The sequence below is a fragment of the Periplaneta americana genome, chromosome 8 (genome assembly GCF_040183065.1).
Source record: "Periplaneta americana isolate PAMFEO1 chromosome 8, P.americana_PAMFEO1_priV1, whole genome shotgun sequence".
NCBI classification, from domain to species: Eukaryota; Metazoa; Arthropoda; class Insecta; order Blattodea; family Blattidae; genus Periplaneta; species Periplaneta americana.
Window position 1 is genome coordinate 106,556,231 of NC_091124.1, and position 18,975 is coordinate 106,575,205.

The 18,975-nt window shown below is 33.5% G+C and overlaps 1 protein-coding gene across 5 annotated transcripts in view; it reads right to left on the bottom strand.

Moving 5' to 3' along the window:
• Positions 1–18,975, bottom strand: part of LOC138704929 (peptidyl-prolyl cis-trans isomerase FKBP4-like) — a 233,637-nt gene that overhangs the window by 57,624 nt on the left and 157,038 nt on the right. For 3 of the 5 annotated variants that reach the window (XM_069833352.1, XM_069833351.1, XM_069833350.1), the window contains one exon: positions 10,428–10,699. The exons of 1 other annotated variant lie outside the window; for it this stretch is intronic. In XM_069833352.1, coding sequence (XP_069689453.1) covers positions 10,544–10,699 — 156 coding nt within the window. In that variant the 3' untranslated portion in view covers positions 10,428–10,543. Of the gene's footprint in view, positions 1–10,427; positions 10,747–18,975 lie in introns of those variants that run through there. One more of the 5 variants, XM_069833353.1, reaches the window with a different exon arrangement.

Here is an 18,975-nt window from a genome sequence, read left to right on the forward strand (position 1 = left end):
GTATTTGGTCATATATTGCAACCAGGAACAGTACCAGTAAATAATGTTTTGTTTGTTTGTGACTTTTTAAAATAATTCTTGATCAAGTTTGAACAAATTTAATTCAAAAGTTATGTCTGTACTGTACCTTTTATCTATTGAAAATTGAAATTTATGTACTTATATGAAGGCAAATTATATTGGATAAAATGTCAATTGTTACAATAATTTATTCAAACTATAAATAATGTTAAAGGGCATGGAACAAACATTTCGAATCTTATAAATTTTGATAAATAGTTTGGTTCTTGGAAAGATCAGTTTCGTGGTCCATATTGCCTTAATAAATATAAATTTATTTTTTTAAGATTAACTGTAAGGATACATTTTTAACGATCTGGCTGTTTTTGCGATCCCTTCCACAGGTTGGGCATAAAACCTAAAAAAAAAAACCTATTTCACCTATTCCAAAAATCTAAAATTCTTTTTAAAAACATAAAAATCCGGTCCCTACTAATCAATATTAGCGAAATTAAGAAAATTCTACACCAACTCATTGTTAAAATATGGGAGGAAGAAAGGAATCCAACCCATAAGGGAGATGTCATGAATCCGATAAATATAGAGCCATTACGCTGCTTAATACAGCATACAAGATTTTGTCAAACATAGCATACCTTAGGCTAATGCTATACTTACTTACAAATGGTTTTTAAGGAACCCGCAGGTTCATTGCCGCCCTCACATAATCCCGCAATCGGTCCCTATCCTATGCAAGATTAATCCAGTCTCTAACATAATATCCCACCTCCCTCAAATCCATTTTAATATTATCCTCCCATCTACGTCTCGGCCTCCCCAAAGGTCTTTTTCTCTCCAGTCTCCCAACTAACACTCTATATGCATTTCTGGATTAGGCTTATGCCATACCATGAAGAAATTACCAAGGATTATCAAGCAGGCTTCTGTAGTGAATGTTCAACAACAGACTGATATTTACAATGAGACAAGTACTGGAGAAATGTTGGGAAGAGAACATCACAACTCATCATCTTTTCATCAATTTTAAATCCACATACGATAGTATATGGAAGGATGAATTGTGGAATGAGATGTGTATGCTCGGTTATCCTAATAAGTTAGTTAAACTACGTATGTCATATCCTTAATGAGGATATGTTTTCAATAGTTAAAAGGCATAAGAATATATCTAAGAAATTCAAGCTAGAAAAAGGGCTAAGACAAGGTGATGCGAATGCTCTCCTGCTTTTTAACAGTCCTTGAAATATCTGTCCATAAAGCAAAAATCCAGTGGAATGGAACATTTAACAAATGCAGCCAGATCTTAGCACATGTGGATGATGTGGCGATCTTTGGATCACTAGAATGTCAAACCAAGAAATTTGGATTGGAGGTGAATGAAGTTAAAACAAAGTTTATGACAGCGTCAAGGAACCCTCAAGAAATGGCTAATCAGATAGCATCATTTGGCCATTTCTTCTTTGAAATAGTTAATGAATTTGTATATTTGAGATGTCTACTAACTAGTAATAATGATTTAAGAAATTAAGTTGGGAACAGAATCAAATCTGCAAATAGAGCCTACTATGCACTTCCTACACTATTGAAGGGTCAAAATATGTTTAGAACTAAAATTAACGTACATAAAACCTTAATAAGACAGTTGTTTTATATGGTGCAGAAACATGGATATTAAATGTTGAAACGTGTAACAGGCTAGCAGTTTTTAAAAGAAAGATTTTGAGGAAGATATTGGGAGCAATTCATGACTGTGTCAATTGGCAAAGAAGATATAATGAGTTGATGAATATGTATGGTAACTTGGATATTATATCCTCCATTAGATTAAGCAGATTTAAGGCTGGTTCACAATAAACCGGGAACGGAAACGACAACGAGAACGGAAATATTGTTAAAATAAATGTATTTAAATGTGAGCATTCACAATTAACTATTGTGAATGCTTACATTTAAATACATTTATTTTAACAATTGTGAATGCTTACATTTAAATACATTTATTTTAACAATATTTCCGTTCTCGTTCTCGTTGTCGTTTCCGTTCCAGGTTTATTGTGGACCAGCCTTTAGATGCATTGAACACATGAGCAGAATGTCGAATGATAGGAAAGTACACCAAGTATGTTTCACGCAACTGGAAGGGAGAAGAACAAAGGGAAGACCTGGGAATAGATGGTGCGACTCAGTGCAGGATGACATTAGAAAGTGTGGAATTAAAAGAGTGACATTGTTGGTGAAAGATAGAAGAGAGTGGATGAGGACATAACTTAAGGCGAAGACTCGCTTTGGGCTGTACAGTCATGCAAGAAGAAGAAGAAGAAGAAGAAGAAGAAGAAGAAAAAGCAGCTAATAAATATTTCATTCATTCATTTTTTAGAAAGTTTGTGTCAAATCACACAGTTCAAGCAGAAAATAATGGCCACAGACATGTCTTTTTCACCTTTCCAAAAATATTATAAAAACTAGGAATAAAAGTAACCTGCCTTTTGCAGTGTACATAATGACTACCAGTATGGCATGCAGTTTTAACTTTGCATTAGTATTAGTAAAGAATTTTAATTGTGTCACATATGTTTGCCCATTGTCAATGTCATGTCTCATGATATTTTAAATAAAAGCTGAGTATCATATTGATCCCATATCTTGGAAATCCTGGCATATATTCGATTAATTTTAGGTTGGAAAAAAAAAAGAAAGAAATATGGGAACCTAAGGTGAAACCTCAAAGAGTATATCATACAGTAAGGAAACTGTGTGTTAGTAGGGCTATGACAACATGTTAGCTGAGCATCACTAGCGTGACTGGTGGTGAATAACTATAACTACCTACATGCTCACCATATCTATTAACTTGGGATAATGAACATACATGTCACAAAATACGTAATATTAAATAAAAAGGAAAAAAAAAAAAGAAAATGTACGTATATGAGGGCATGTCTGACATTTCAAATATGTTGTTGTTGTTGTTTTCTAATGCCAGGCAATTGACAATAAAGTCATTTGACCTCTTGCACTCCAATATTTTTCAAAGATATTATCATGACCAGCCACTGAAGCACAGATTTTGAGGTGTTCCGAATCCATTTCTTGGTTTGAGTTGCACAATGGACAGTTAGGGGACTGATATATTCCAATTCTATGCAGGTGTTTGGCCAAACAATCATGGCCTGTTGCCAATCTAAATGCAGCTACAGACGATTTTCGTGGTAAATCGGGAATTAACTGTAGATTTTGATGCAGAGAGTTCCATTTTTTCCCTTGGGATTGTGTTATCAAATTTTGTTTGTTGAAGTCTAAGTATGTAGATTTAATAAATCTTTTTACAGAGTAATACGTAGATTTAGTAACAGGTCTATAAGTAGCAGTACTGCCCTTCTTTGCTAAATCATCCGCATTCTCGTTTCCCAGGATTCCACAATGAGTGTCATCAAAACATTTCAAATATAAATGAAGGAACAATATAAAAAGCATAGAATTTACCTGAGAAAGGCACTAACTTCAAATGCCACTTACCTGTATGTACTGCAGGCTCTATTATTACAAGTTTAATAGCTCCAAAAAGATTCATTAGAATGTTATTATTAATAAGAAAAAATACGATACATCAATAGAATAGAAATACCATTATATTACAGTAAATTAAATTCAAAATCGTCAATACAAAATAAGTAAATTTAATTCAATGATAACTTTCTAATCATTACATCACCTATACTAATAATACATCTGTAACCGAAATTTTTCTGGTAATTTTCGCTTTCCCAAAAATAATTGGTGTTAACATGTATAATTAATTATTCTGAGACCGAAAATCGTATTTTTGAAATTTTTGTTTGTATGTATGTATGTATGTATGTCTGGATGTTTGTTATCTTTTCACACAATAATGGCTGAATGGATTTCTATGAAAATTGGAATATAAATTAAGTTCGTTCTAACTTAGATTTTAGGCTATATGGCATTCAAAATACTTTATTTAAAAGGGGGTTAATAAGGGGGCATGAATTAAATAAATCGAAATATCTCGCTTATTATCGATTTTCATGAAAATTGTTACATAAGAAAAGTTTCTTCACAAATTATTTCTGATAAGTTTTGTTCTATGCAAAATTTTGATAGGAATGATATTTAACGAGATACAAGAGTTTTAAAATAACTACATTTTATCACTGCCACCTCAGATAATATGCTATAATGAAATGAAAACAAATACTCCATCTATTTAAGGCAGCCTTGTACACAACAAAAGGAGAATATTATTCATTTAACACTACTTTTATACTGATATATTTCTACTCATGATGGGAATGTAATATAAATGTTTATCAATATTAATGAGAGGAGTTTGGCCGGCAGCGTGGATCATGTCCCAGCATAGCTCAGTTGGAAAGAGCACTCAGCGCGCAGAGCTGAGAGGTCCCGGATTCGATTCCTGGTGCCGGAACAAATTTTTCTCGAATTAAATGATGATAATACACATTGGCTACTTCATAGTAGTCATGTAATATTCAATGAGGTAGGCGAGACCTCATATATAATGAATATGTGATATACAGAGAATGTTTGTGTGTTTGTATGAAGTAATCTCAGAAGCTAATTAACTGATTTGGATAATTCCTTCACTATTTGAAATTGTAGTTTCTCTCATCATCATCGATGCTACAGCCCAATTTGAGCCTCAGCCTCCCTTAGAACTCTCTTCCATGCATCTCTGTCCCTGGCAACCAACCACCATCCTTTAATTCCCACTTTCTTTAGATCGTCTAACACTCCATCCATCCATCGCAGTCTTGGTCGTCCTACACTCCTTTTTCCTTCAAATTTATTCCCCATAACTTTCTTGGGTATCTCATGATCTGCCATCCTTTGCACATGTCCTGCCCATCTTAATCTTGATATTTTAATGACTGTAACCACATCAGGGGACTTATATAGTTAGTAAAGTTCAAAGTTGTATCTTATTCGCCATTCTCCATTATCACATATTGGGCCATATATCTTCCTTAGAATTTTGGTTTCAAAGGATCTCAATCTTGACATATGAGTCTTTGAGAGGGTCCACGTTTCACTGCCATATGTTAATACAGGTTTTACCAAAACATTATAAATATTGCATTTTGTTTCCCTTGTAAGAAGTCTTGACTTAAAGTGCCTCAATAATCCAAAATATGCCTTATTGGCATTTTGAATTCTTCTATCAATTTCTTCACTAATGATATTAGTGTCATTGATTAAGGAGCCCAGATATACAAAACTAGAGACCCTCTGAAATTTATATTGATTAATTTTTAAATGGGTTGTTGTTGTCAAGTCCCTTTTTTGTTTTTTACATCCAACAATCATGTACTTAGTCTTCTGTTCGTTAATTTTCAGCCCCATTTTTTGGGCTGCTGTTTCTAAAGCAGTAAATGTTCTCTTAACATTCTCCACAGATCGACCAATGATATCTATATCATCAGCATAGGCCAGTATTTGGGATGATTCGTAGAGTATTGTACTTCTAGTTTGTATATCTGCATCCCTTATCACTTTTTCAAGGGCAATATTAAATAAAAGACACGCTAGTGAGTCGCCCTGTCTTAGACCCTTAGTTGTTTGAAATAAATCTGATGGTTCAGATTGGATCTTTATTTGACACTGACTGTCATCCATGCATGTTTTAACTAGTCTCACCAGCTTCTTTGGAATGTTCAGCTCTACCATCGCCTTATAAAGCTCAGCTCTATTGATGCTGTCATATGACGTTGAAAAATCAACAAACAAGTGATGAGCTTCAATATTTTGTTCATATGTTTTCTCAATAATTTGTCTTAAAGTAAAAATTTGATCAATTGTCGACTTTCCGCTTCTGAAGCCAGCTTGATATTTTCCCATGGCCCTTTCTGTGTATGGTAATAGCCTGTTGTGTAAGATTCTGGAGAATATCTTATAAGTGGTATTTAATAACGTTATTCCTCTATAATTAGAGCAAATCATCTGGTCACCCTTCTTGTGTAATGGGCATATAACTCCAATTCTCCAATCATCAGGAATCATTTCTTGTGTCCATATGTCCTTAATTAATTTCTGTATGTCTTGTATTAATTCATTACTGCTACTCTGAAGGAGTTCTGATTGGATACTATCCATTCCTGGTGCTTTGTTTTTCTTTAATCCAATTATTACATCTCTTATCTCTTCTTCGGTGGGTTCATCAATATCATCATGATCATCATTCCTATAATCGTTATTATTTATAATACATTGTAGATCATTATGTTCCTTGTTTAAAAGTTCCTTAAAATGTTCGGTCCATCGTTTTAGAATTTCATTCCTTTTTGTTAAAATCATCCCTTCATTATCATTACACATAGTGATTCTAGGTTTAAAGTTTTTCCTATCGGAGTTGACAATTTTATAAAAGTGCTTACTATTGTTTGTCCTTCTGAAGTCTTCTAAGTTCTCCATACGCTGGTTCTCATATATCCTCTTCTTTGTCCTATGAACTCTTTTCTCCTCTCTCCTTTTAATTCTATATTCTTCTTTAGATTGTCTTGTGCATCCTCTTTGTAGCATTACGGTATAGGCTAAATTCTTCTCTTGTGTAACCAATTCACATTCCTCATCAAACCAGTGGTTTCTTTCTGGTTTATCAATTTCACCTAATACTCTTACAGCTGTTCTAGTAATTATATTCTTTATTCCATTCCATTGTTCATTTATTGTCACATTATTTGCTGTCGTGTCATTCTTCCTATTTCTTAGTTGCTCTTGTAGTTTCTCTAGATGGATGTAATGCTACATATGAGGACTGAGGTAAGATTAAAATAGATTTTTATGCACAGAAAACTTGATATTGTGTCGAAATGTTGTATAATTTGATTATTTAAACTTTATTTGGTCCACATAAAATACTCTAATTTTATACACTTCAGTTTCTTTTTGTTCACAGAACATAATAGTATTTTTAAGAGTTTTGTCATAAAGATGAGTATTTTACTGGACCAAAAATACATACATATAAAGTAAAAGTAAGTATTTTACCATCGAGCTCACTGGAGCTGAGTTATTTTAATAAGTGTCATGAAATGGCGTTCCTGCACTCATAATTTCCCATATTCGTTTCCAGTATTTCTTAAAATAATATTTATGTAGGGTACCTCATTCTTTTTATTTGCAATGATATACAACTGAGCGAGTTGGCTCAGACAGTAGCATTTGAGACAGGGATTCGAGAAGTCCCGGGTTCAAACCAATCTGACTGGGGTTTTTCATGATTTTCCTTAGTAATAAAGGCAAATGCCAGATTGGAAATATACATGCCATGATTCATCACCGCCTCAATCACCAATACCAAAAACATTAATCAAAGTCTATAATCAGTTACATGAACATAAGCCATCTACGACACACAAGAGAAACAGGAACTCAACAAGAGTAAAAACGGCCTACTGATATAGACACACATTCTAAACACACGACATGACCACAGATGTTAAAGCATGAATAAAATAAACTTAACAAAGAAAAAAGTTGCACAGTGAGGCCAACATAAAAAATGATCTTCGTACACAATCCACTGTATATTGACATAAATTTGGAGTGATTTATTAAAGAATGCATTCAAGACTAATTTAGAAAAATGTTAAACGAATTATGCATGCACCAAAAACGGTTGTTATCTGAACCAAATGATACTATTTTAATTATTTGCATGTAATAACAATTAAGAAACATGTTAAAGGAATTATCATTGCATCAAATGAGTAGTCTCTGGACCAAAATGGTCGCATTTTAATTATTTAAATACAATTTCAATTAAACGATTTCTCCTTCTATCAAAACGAATGTTCCCTGACCAAATGTCCTATTTTAATTATGTAATCACTTTATATTTATTTCTAACAAGTGCAGCGGAGTGCACAGGTATGGCTAGTTTAACATAAAAATTATACGAAATAAAAAGATAAGTACCCTAAACAACCACGTTAGAGGCACATGTCAAATGTAAGCCAGTAGGCCTAGTAATGTATGGATTTCTGTCCTTACCCCTCTGGATCTATGGGGAAAGTGAAAAAAAAAATATATATATATATAATTCTGGATTTTGTCCTTTTTTGTAGCAGCAATTTACAGTGGAACAATAAGATCCTTTTTAAAACCCTCATTCTTTTAATAAATATTTTGCTCCTGTAACATAACATATAAACAGCTGACTTTTCCATTAGTGTTTGTTAGTCATCTACTGCTTGGATTGCTAGCTTTATGTGCGTGCGTGTTCATCTGGCAGAAAAAGTAGCCGAGTTTCCTTACTGCATGAATATATATATATACTTTGGCATAACATCATAAATACATTAAACTTTAGAAAGATTACTTGTCACAAAAAACAGCCTTACTCTGTAATTTATCCTCTCATTGAGTTCTAGCTGATGTGTACAGCTATTATCAGGCAGTACATCTCATTTGACGATATGTGTCAGAGGAAGAACAATTGTTTGTATGCATCTCAAGTCTGATTAGTGTAATATGTAGCTAATCAATAAGGGGTAGATGTTGATGACCTAAAAATCTACTTAAAATGAACATTAAAATGCCCTTAAACTAATGGAAAAATGACATAAAATTAAAAGAAAATTACATTTAAATATTATTCACCGTACTGGCACCACAACTTCTTAAAAATTAGTCACCTTGTTTCATTGACTGCCCTGCAAATCTCGAAGAGGAGGCAATTTCCTGGAATTTAGCTAAGGCAAAGGAAAAGAACATGCTACAAGATGAAGGTTTAAGGAAAAACTATAGATTTTAATGAGTGTTTACAATGTGTTTCAATCAGCGGTTGTCGGTCAAAGCCCTCACTTAAACTAAGCTGTTGTAAAGCATTTTATATTACTTCCGTTATATGAAGTGAAGCCTTCAATGGAATGAAGGATAGACTTTAGAGTCTGTTCCAAACTATAAAACTCAAACTTCACTGTTATTCACTTATTCAGTAGGTAATTATTACTGACCTATTTGCTTAGAAAATTATTTGACAGATCTATCGGTAAAGAAGAAAGTAAAATGCATTCCAAATGATCTAAAAGTTGAATAATTTCGAGGGAAAAATTGTTCCGGGGCCGGGTATCGAACCCGGGACCTTTGGTTAAACGTGTGATCTAAAAGTTGTTCAAAGTATTAAAAATGACCAAAAAATGCCGAAAAAATATAAAAATGACATATTAGTTCAAAAACGTCAAAAAATGCAATATAAGAATTTTTTTTTAAGTTGATATTAACATAGAAAGGATTTCTATATTAATAGGCATTGTCCTAATGTGAAAAATAAGAAGATGACTTTTCATCAACATCCACCCTCTACTAATCAGCGATGTATGCAATGGAGGAGGAAAGGAACTGGTCACCCTACCTCATTATCTCCTGGCCTAGTTGCCTCATAAGTGGTGCCTCTGGTATCATTTGTGAGGTTCAGACCTGTCTTCGGACAGTTGACTAAACAACAATTCTGTAATTTGATTTATTTTATTTCACAAGTCAGTCAAAAACATCAGAAGAATAAGAGAGGTTTGGATAAGCATAAGATGGTCTAAACATAGCCAATAATTTTTTAAACAGTGAACAGATGGCATATTAAGATGAACAGTATCTTCATAAGATGAAAGAGTAATGGAACGGAGAAAAATTCTCTCCGGCGCCGGGATTTGAACCCGGGTTTTCAGCTCTACGTGCTGATGCTTTATCCACTAAGCCACACCGGATACAACTCCGACGCCGGTTAGAATCGTCTCAGATTAAGCTCCAACTCTTGGGTGCCGGAGAGAATTTTTCTCCGTTCCATTACTCTTTCATCGTATGATGACGCAGAATATCTGCATGGAAATATCATATGTACTTCGGTACATTAAAATAATATATAGTATCTTCATAACTTTAACTACCATGATAAATAACAAACTGTGCTGTACTAATTGCTTGTATATCAGAAAAATGTTTATTTAATGAAGATTAAAGCACAACACACACTGATAATTTTAGTTAATAAATGCATTACATCTCTTAACTAGAGAATAAACTTATGTATATCATCTTCATGATATGTAATAAAAAGAAGCAAGTTTACATTTAAAACTTAAAATTTGATATTTAATGAATATGTAGATATGAAATTTAAAATGAAATAAATAAATAAATAAATAAAAAATAGAAAAAAATCAAGATACGAATGTATTGAAACAATAAACTTAATTCATTTGGCTATTATCAAATAAATATCCCATTATTTATTTAAACTGCTTTTACAAGAACAAAGAACTCAGAAGATAAATACATCTAATTGGAACAAAATTTTATTAACTACAGAAAAAAAGTAAATTTAAAACATTTGGCCATAAACGAGTTATTACATGCTTTATTTGAAGAAGAAAAAAAAAAACAACAACAAACCTGTTTAACAACACACACAACCTGTGTATGGTGACTCTATGTTAATACCTCTCTTATAGAAGAGGAGTGAGGAGAGTCCACATTGTGTCATTGTTCACATATTCTTGAATTCATCACCAGTGCTGTTTAACATTAGTATGTTCGGATTCTCACGTTCAAAGTCTGTCATCTCTCGTTCTCGTTCATCCTGACCCCATTCACCTAGTGTCTTCATAACATCAGGCTGGTTACGCCGCCATTCTTCCTCCTTCTGCAAAGTGTCACCCACGCAGCTTCTTGTAGCATGTGCTACAAAAGCTATGATCTCCAGAATTATTTATACCTTCACCATACTATCTGATACTTCCAGCAGAATAACATATACAGTATATACCACCATTCATTACAAATGTTTACTCTTTATATTTGAAAAATTGTGGATTTGTTATAAATAGTTTTGCATGATATTCAAGGAAACTTAACTAGTAATTTAATTAAGTTTTGGTAAGAATATCCTTTACGCGTTTCCTTGTCCACAATAATGTGAACAAATCTCATTACAGAATTTAGAGAATTCACACAAATTTGAAATGAAAATCTACTCAATCTAATCTCCCATCTTAGAGAAGAGAGGAGAAAATGGAAAGAACATGGAAGAGGTGAAGAGGAGCAAAGAGAAAACTTAGAGTAGCTCAATTTACAGCCATACATATTTTTGGTCATACTGTGCTTAATGGCATCATTCATATGCTAAAAAAGAAAGGGATTCTTTATAATGGAGATTTTAGTTTAATGTAAATAAAAAATATATTTAATAACTCTTGATGCAACTTTCACTTCTTTGAGCATAGGCCTATGCTATGCTGTTTTGTTATTTGATACGGGAAAACTTACACAGAACGTGGGAGGAAACTTAGAGATATTCTAAGAACGAGATCTTTCCAAGTTTGGTGTCAACTGCCACATAAAAGGAAAGGAGCGATTATGTATGCTGAGTGTCTCAAAGCTAATTCATGGATGTCCAGCAAAAAACCTCTTTCAACATCTGAATACGTCAATGCGGTTAAGCTTTCTTGCAATCTTATTCCTGTAAGATCCGTTCCTGGCAGATCCCTTAATACAACCCGTTGTAGGCATACTGACTGGAATGAGACAGAAACTATTGGTCATGTATTGGGATTCTGCAGGAAAAGCGAGCTGCTATGGAGCAACAGACATCATAGAGTGAGGACAAGTATTGCAGAAGTCTTAAAACACCTTGATAGGGAAGTTCATGAAGAGGTTCATTGCATTTCAGTGGCAGATTCCAATAGGTGCGCAGACATCATAGCCATCGACAGGCTTAAGGATAAGGCCATAGTATTAGATCCAACCATCTGATTTGAGAGAAACCTCTCACAAGCGGACGAGGTCAACAAAGAAAAACAAGAAATATATGAACCATGCCTACCTTTCCTCTCTTCTAAATATAACATACCTGTTAATCAGTGAGTCATCAAAGGTATGTTATTTGGAGTGAGGTGTTCCCTTCCACAGGCTACCTACCAACTATTAGTGAAATTAAAATTCCAAGTCTCTCAAATACAAAATTCATTCATTCATTTAGTTTTCTGCCCAAAGGCAGGTCTTTCACTGCAAACCCAGCTTTCTCCAATCTTTCCTATTTTCTGCCTTCCTCTTTGTTTCTTCATATGATCCATATATCTTAATAACATCTATCATCTGATATCTTCTTCTACTCCGTTCTCTTCTCCCGTTCACCATTCCCTCTAGTGCATCCTTCAGTAGGCAGTTTCTTCTCAGTCAAAGACCCAGCCAATTCCCTTTTCTCTTCCTGATCACTTTTAGCATCATTCTTTCTTCACCCACTCTTTCCAACACAGCTTCATTTCTTATTCTGTCTGTCTACTTCACATGTTCCATTCTTCTCCATATCCACATTTCAAATGCTTCTATTTGCTTCTTCTCACTTCGTCGTAATGTCCATGTTTCTGCTCCATACAATGCCACACTCCATACAAAGCATTTCACTAATCTCTTCCTCAGTACATTTTCCGGAGGTCTGCAGAAGATGCTCCTTTTTCTATTAAAAGCTTCCTTAGCCATTGCTATCCTCCTTTTAACTTCCTGGCAGCAGCTCATGTTACTACTTATAGTACACCCCAAGTATTTGAAGCTGTCCACTTGCTCTACTGCCTCATGTAGAATTCGCAAATTTATCTTCTGTATTCTTCCTCCTATGACTGTGCTCTTCGTCTTATTTGCATTTATCTTTATCCCGTACTGCTCACAGCTGGCATTTAGCTCCAGTAGTATATTCCTTAGTATCATTTCCTCTTCTGCTAACAACGCCATATCATCAGCAAATCTTATGCACTTTATTCTTCTTCCTCCTACTATCACTCCTTCCATGTTCTGAAAACAGTTCTTTACTAAATCCTCCAAGTAGATGTTGAACAGGGTAGGTGATAATGGACATCCTTGACATACTCCTCTCCCAATTTCACTTCCTTCTGACATTTCTTCTCCTATCCTGACTTTGACTCGTTTCATATAAAGATTACTGAGTAGTCTTCTCTCTTTCCAATCCAAACCAATATTCTTTAGGATCCCCATCAGTTTATTCCAATCCACTCTGTCAAAAGCCTTTTCTAAGTCCACAAATACTACATACACTTCTTTATTCTTCTCTAGGTATCTTTCGCTGATTGTCCATAGCAATCCAATTGCATCTTTCATACCTTTTTCCTTTCTGAAGCCAAACTGCTCCTTTTCCAACTGTTCTTTCATCTTAGAATATAAATGTCGATTCAGTATTCTCAAGAGAATCTTCGCCGAGTGCGATATTAGACTGACAGTCCTGAACTCCTTACATTTCCTGGCATTATTTTTCTTCAGTATTGGAATCAACACTGTCTCCGTAAAATCTTCAGGTCATTCGCCTTTCTCATATATTTCGTTGCATAATGATAGAATATGCTTCTTGTCTTCACCCAAACATTTCACTAATTCAATGTGCATTCCATCAACTCCTGTTGCTTTCCCATTCTTCATTTCCTTAAGCGCTAGTTCAACTTCTTCGCTTAAAATAGAAAATCCATTTTCGTCTTTTGACATGGCTTCTTCGTCTTCTATAGCCAAGTAATCTGGACGATTCCTTGTCTCATATAACTCTCCTACATATTTCGTCCATCTGTTTAGTATTCCTTGTTTGTCTGTTATTTCATTTTCAATGTCATCCTCTAGCAACCATATGGATTTCCTGTTCTTATTTATGAAGTTCAAACATTTTACTTCGCAGTACATTAAATCATATCTTTCTTTCTCTCTAAATTCTCTATTTCTTCACATTTCTCTTTCATTCAGTCTTCTTTTGCTTTATCAGTTTTTCTTCTAAGTACGTTGTTTGGTTTCCTGTAGTTTCTTCTACCTTCTGTGTTGATGTTTTCCCATTTTCTTCTTTCCTTCATCTTCTCCAACATTTTCCTTGTGACCCAAGGTTTCTTTATTCACACACCTTCTGTTTATCCTATTGTTTCTTCTGCTGTTGTCTGTGTACAACTTTTTAGATGAGTCCAGTACTTAAATATCCTATTACAAATTCTTAGGGACTCTTTACATATCACCCAATATCATTTATATTTTCAAGAAAAATAATTTTGTCAATATGACATTTTGGCATCAAGCAAATCCCAAATCCAAAATTTAGTAGTTTTTTTTAATTAATTGACTTAAAAAACATAACTGCTCTGTATTCAGGATCTTTGTGGTTACCCTCACTGGGGGCTGATGATTTAATCAAATCCTCTCTGGCGCATACTTGAAGAAATGAGCTGAATTATTCTCTTCTTCCAGAAATCCCTACCCTGCCACATGATATATTAAGCAAAATCATACTCAAATTGAGTGACTGAGTGAATGAGATATCTAGCGAAGGCCAAAGGCTACTCAGTTGTTCAATAGAATTTATTCAAGCGTCAACTTCGCAACTTTACAGTTAGATTAATAAAATTATTTGCAGAATTACAATGTATACATTAGTGATGGGAGTATTTGAATAAAAAATAAGAGTTACTCGATCCTTGTAAGTTCTCGAGATATATCTCGAATCGTATTTGAATACTTTGCTCAGATGATAGATGCTGCGAGAAGTGGAAAATGAGAACAGAAAGAAATAGTATAGAAAAGAAGCTATCGAGAACATTGATTGCTTGGCAACCATATATATTTGGCTAACCTCGCCTACAAACATGAGGTAGCTGTGTGCAATAAAGACTTGTTCCAGATCTCTCTCTCTCTCTCCTCTCTCTTTTCTTGTCTCTTCTCTAATTACAGAAAGCAGGAATATTAATACATCATCTTTATCGAAAGTTTGCAGAATAATAAATACCATAAACTACTGTGCTTGCACAATAAACTGCTGTCACTGCTATCATTATCACTGTCATTTTAATTGTTGCTTTCTTTTTGCTGGATGTTGGATAAGAGAACTGAGAAGCAAGAATCTGCTGAGAACTACTCAAGAACAACCCAGGTAAGTAATAAAAGCAAGCGCACGCACGCACGCACGCACGCACGCGCACACACACACACACACACACACACAAAACACAAAACACAAAAAATACCCCCTCCCCCCAATTCCTCTGAATGGATGGAATGAATAAAAAATTAAGTACATACTGCTAGTTCATACTTAGGCTACAGGTACCTACTAGTTTTTTCTTAATTTTGTGTGAATAATTATTTACTAAAATAACACTCTGTAACATTGTTTTTATTGAAATATAAAGATAACTATAATTATTGTAAAGATGTTACTTTTTATTGGTAATGAAGTAACAAAAATATTATTACTCTTTTTGCCACTTGTAATATATTTGTTGTAAGATTCTCAGACAGTGTAATACCGGCATGATTAAATAATAATAATAATAATAATAATAATAATAATAATAATAATAATAATAATAATAATACCAAATGTTATGATCATTTCAACATTGAGTACATTAACACATTCTCTCACTTGCTCTAAACCCACTCATATCTGTTTCATTGTGGCAACTATATAACCACTGCCCCTGCTTTCTTCCTTCCCCCAACTCAGAGGTCACTCAATCGTGTTCTGACTGCTTGTCTTTCTTACGTAAGCTGCGCAACAATATTGTCTACTATGAAATAAATTTCAATAACTGTGCATATCCTAAAATCTGCCTTATTGAGAAATTTCCGAATTATAATTCTCATGAGTACTGCATCCACATCTTGGCAATTATATTTCATTTATAATAGGAAGATTGTAAGACATCAAAGTTTGAATAGCAAGACTGCATATGATATGATACGATATGATATGATATATTTATTCATCTATCATATATCTGTAAGATAGACCTGTTACAATTCTAAATTACCCCAGATCTGCTTTACTTTACAATTTTATTTACCTATACCAAGTTTCACAACTAAAAAAAAAAAAATAAAAACAAAACAAAAAACACAGACACACACATACACATTACAAGATCAATTTAATACATCATTAATTTTAACTTTCTCTTCCCATTTCATCTTCACTATCATTAAAAATTTGCTCAATTTATTTAACTCTCTTATATTAGTTATATTATACATTTTCTTATACGCTACATACCTATTCATACTCAATTTTTTATCTATCCACTTTTTCCTTGTATTGTCTGTTTCTTGACATTCTAATAATATATGGAATGCATCTTCTCCCATGCCGCAAAGGGGGCAGATATCTCTCTCTACGGTACCCCTCCTGCTTTTCAATTTCCATATTCCTAGCCTCCTCCAAGCTAAGCCCATCCTCACTTCCCTATCAGGCTATTCTGTTCGCGAACCGTAGATTAATTCCTGAAGCCAACGACCTGAATATTCCACCTGTGAAACTGGATAAAACAATCATCCCGTTTAGCTCTACCGTAAAAAATCTCGGAGTGCATTTCGAATCTAATCTTAGTTGGGATACGCATATTAAATATACATGTAAGAACGCATTCTCTATTCTCCATTCACTAAAAAGATTGTATCATTATCCATCTAAATTAAAACAGACGCTGGTACAGACACTCATTCTACCTCACTTCGATTATTGCGACGTTTTGTTCAGTGATCTCAGGATTGATTCCGCCCAGAAACTACAGCGTGTTCATAACGCGTGCGTCCGCTTCATTTGTAATGTTCGATACTATGATCATATCTCACCTTCTTTCGAGAAGTTATCATGGCTTAGGTTACATGAGAGGAGAAATCTGCACTCACTTTCTCTCCTATATCGAATTATGCACACTTCATCCCTCTATTATTTATTCGCTCGTTTTCATACTCTCTCTCGCTATCATAATATTAATACTCGATCACAGCGCGATAACACGCTAGAAATTCCACTTCACACATCATCTCTGTATTCCTCATCTTTCACTGTTGCTACCTCTCGTCACTGGAACTCTCTGCCGCCTGAAGTCAAGGGCTGCCGAACATTGAAATCTTTCAAATCCAAGTTAGAAAATTATCTTATGACGAGTTGCCAAACTAACTTACTATTATGACAAGTGTTGTATTGCATGTTTCCACGTATTCACATTTTTTTTTATGTTCTAGTGATATTTAACTTATTTTATATTTTGTTTTCATATTTTGCGATAATGGTATATCTCTAATGTGATAAGTTGAGCTACATATAAACATAATTTTCCTTACTGTGTATACTTAAAAATATTGTATTCATTGTATGCTTTGTACTGCACTATTGTATTACTACTATTAGTATTATTATTGCTATTAGGCCTGTTATTATTATTATTTTATTTATTATTATTATTATTATTAATATTATTATTATCATTATTATTATCATTACTATTCTTATTTATTATTATTATTATTATTATTATTATTATTATTATTATTATTATCAATAATTCTTATTTTTTTATACTTTGTAGGCCTCATTTATTTTTGACCTGCTGTTCACATTTTATTATGCTTTTTTCTTTCTTTCTGTATGTTATATATTATGTCTGATTTCTTCTTACTTGTTGTTTGCATTTTATTATTATTATCTTATTCAGTTTTGTGTGTACTTTGTAAATTTGTAGTGTTTCTATAACGCAGTTTTTACTCCTGGTTGAGTGTTAGAGAAGGCCGTATGGCCTTAACTCTGCCAGGTTAAATAAATCATTATTATTATTATTATTATTATTATTATTATTATTATTATTATTATTATTATTTATTCTGACATATTCTTCTTGTTCCCATGACGTTTTAATGTCCTTATAGTTACTTACTGTTCTTAATTCCTTGAGATTTTGATATAATTCCCGTCTCGTAATTTCATTACACCTCTCTCTTACGATTTTACAAATTACATTTAAATTCATTACCCCAATTTCCTCCCATAACCATCTTAGACCTAATCTACTCACCTTGTTCTTTAAACCTTCTAGCCAACTGGATTTCAAATTCGTGTACCGAAGAAACTACAAACACTTCGTTTCAATGGTACTATCTTCCATAATATGACCTAAGAATTTTATTTTCCTTACTAGTATCATTCCCATAATATTATCTACCCCATTTCGAATCTAGCAGCTAGGTTAGAAGTGTTCCACAGGATACCTAGAAATTTTATACAAAATTTAGATCTAATTCTATCAATAAGCTGGCCAGATAAATAATTACTCCAAATTTCGATATTATACAATATTTTCGATTCTACAATAGCTCTATAAATATTGAACAGGTTTTTAATCTCTATATTCTACCATTTATTCAAGCACTTATGTATCGCTGTAAGTGCACCATTACCTTTATTAAATGCCACTTCATTTTGCATCATCCATTTACCCTTCCCATCTAATATTACACCTAAATAAGTGAATCTAGAAACGCAATCAATTGAGTTATTGTTTAGAAACCATCTCTCTCTTTTACTCATTTTACTCCCGGTTTTACAAATTAGGATTTTCGTTTTTTTCCCGTTTATTTTCAGGCCCCATTTCATGCAATAATTTAAAATTTCGTTAATAGCATTTTGTAGAGAAAGAACCAATGGCAAATCAACAGCAAATAGTAGTCCCGGCACCGTTTTGTTGACAATGACTGGGCAATGAGAGTTAGCATTGTAAATATTATCTAAAATATCATTATCATTGAAAAGATGTGGGCTCATATTACATCCTTGCCTTACCTCCTTTATTTGTCTAATGTATCTTGATAGTTTTCCCTCAGCAAGCTTGATCTTGAACCCTACCTCTTCATATAACATTTTCACATTCTATATAAATTTAGAATTGACTCCCATATTTTCCATTTTAAACCATAATTTTATTTTTCCCTATTGACTGAATCAAAACCTTTTTCTAAATCTATGAAACCCCAATACATACATCCCCTTTTTGAGTTCATATATTTGTCGTTAATAGTTTTAATAATGAAAATGTTGTTGCTCGTCCTTTTCATTTTTCTGAAACCACTCTGAAAATCCGAAATAATTTTATACTCCTCTAACCACTT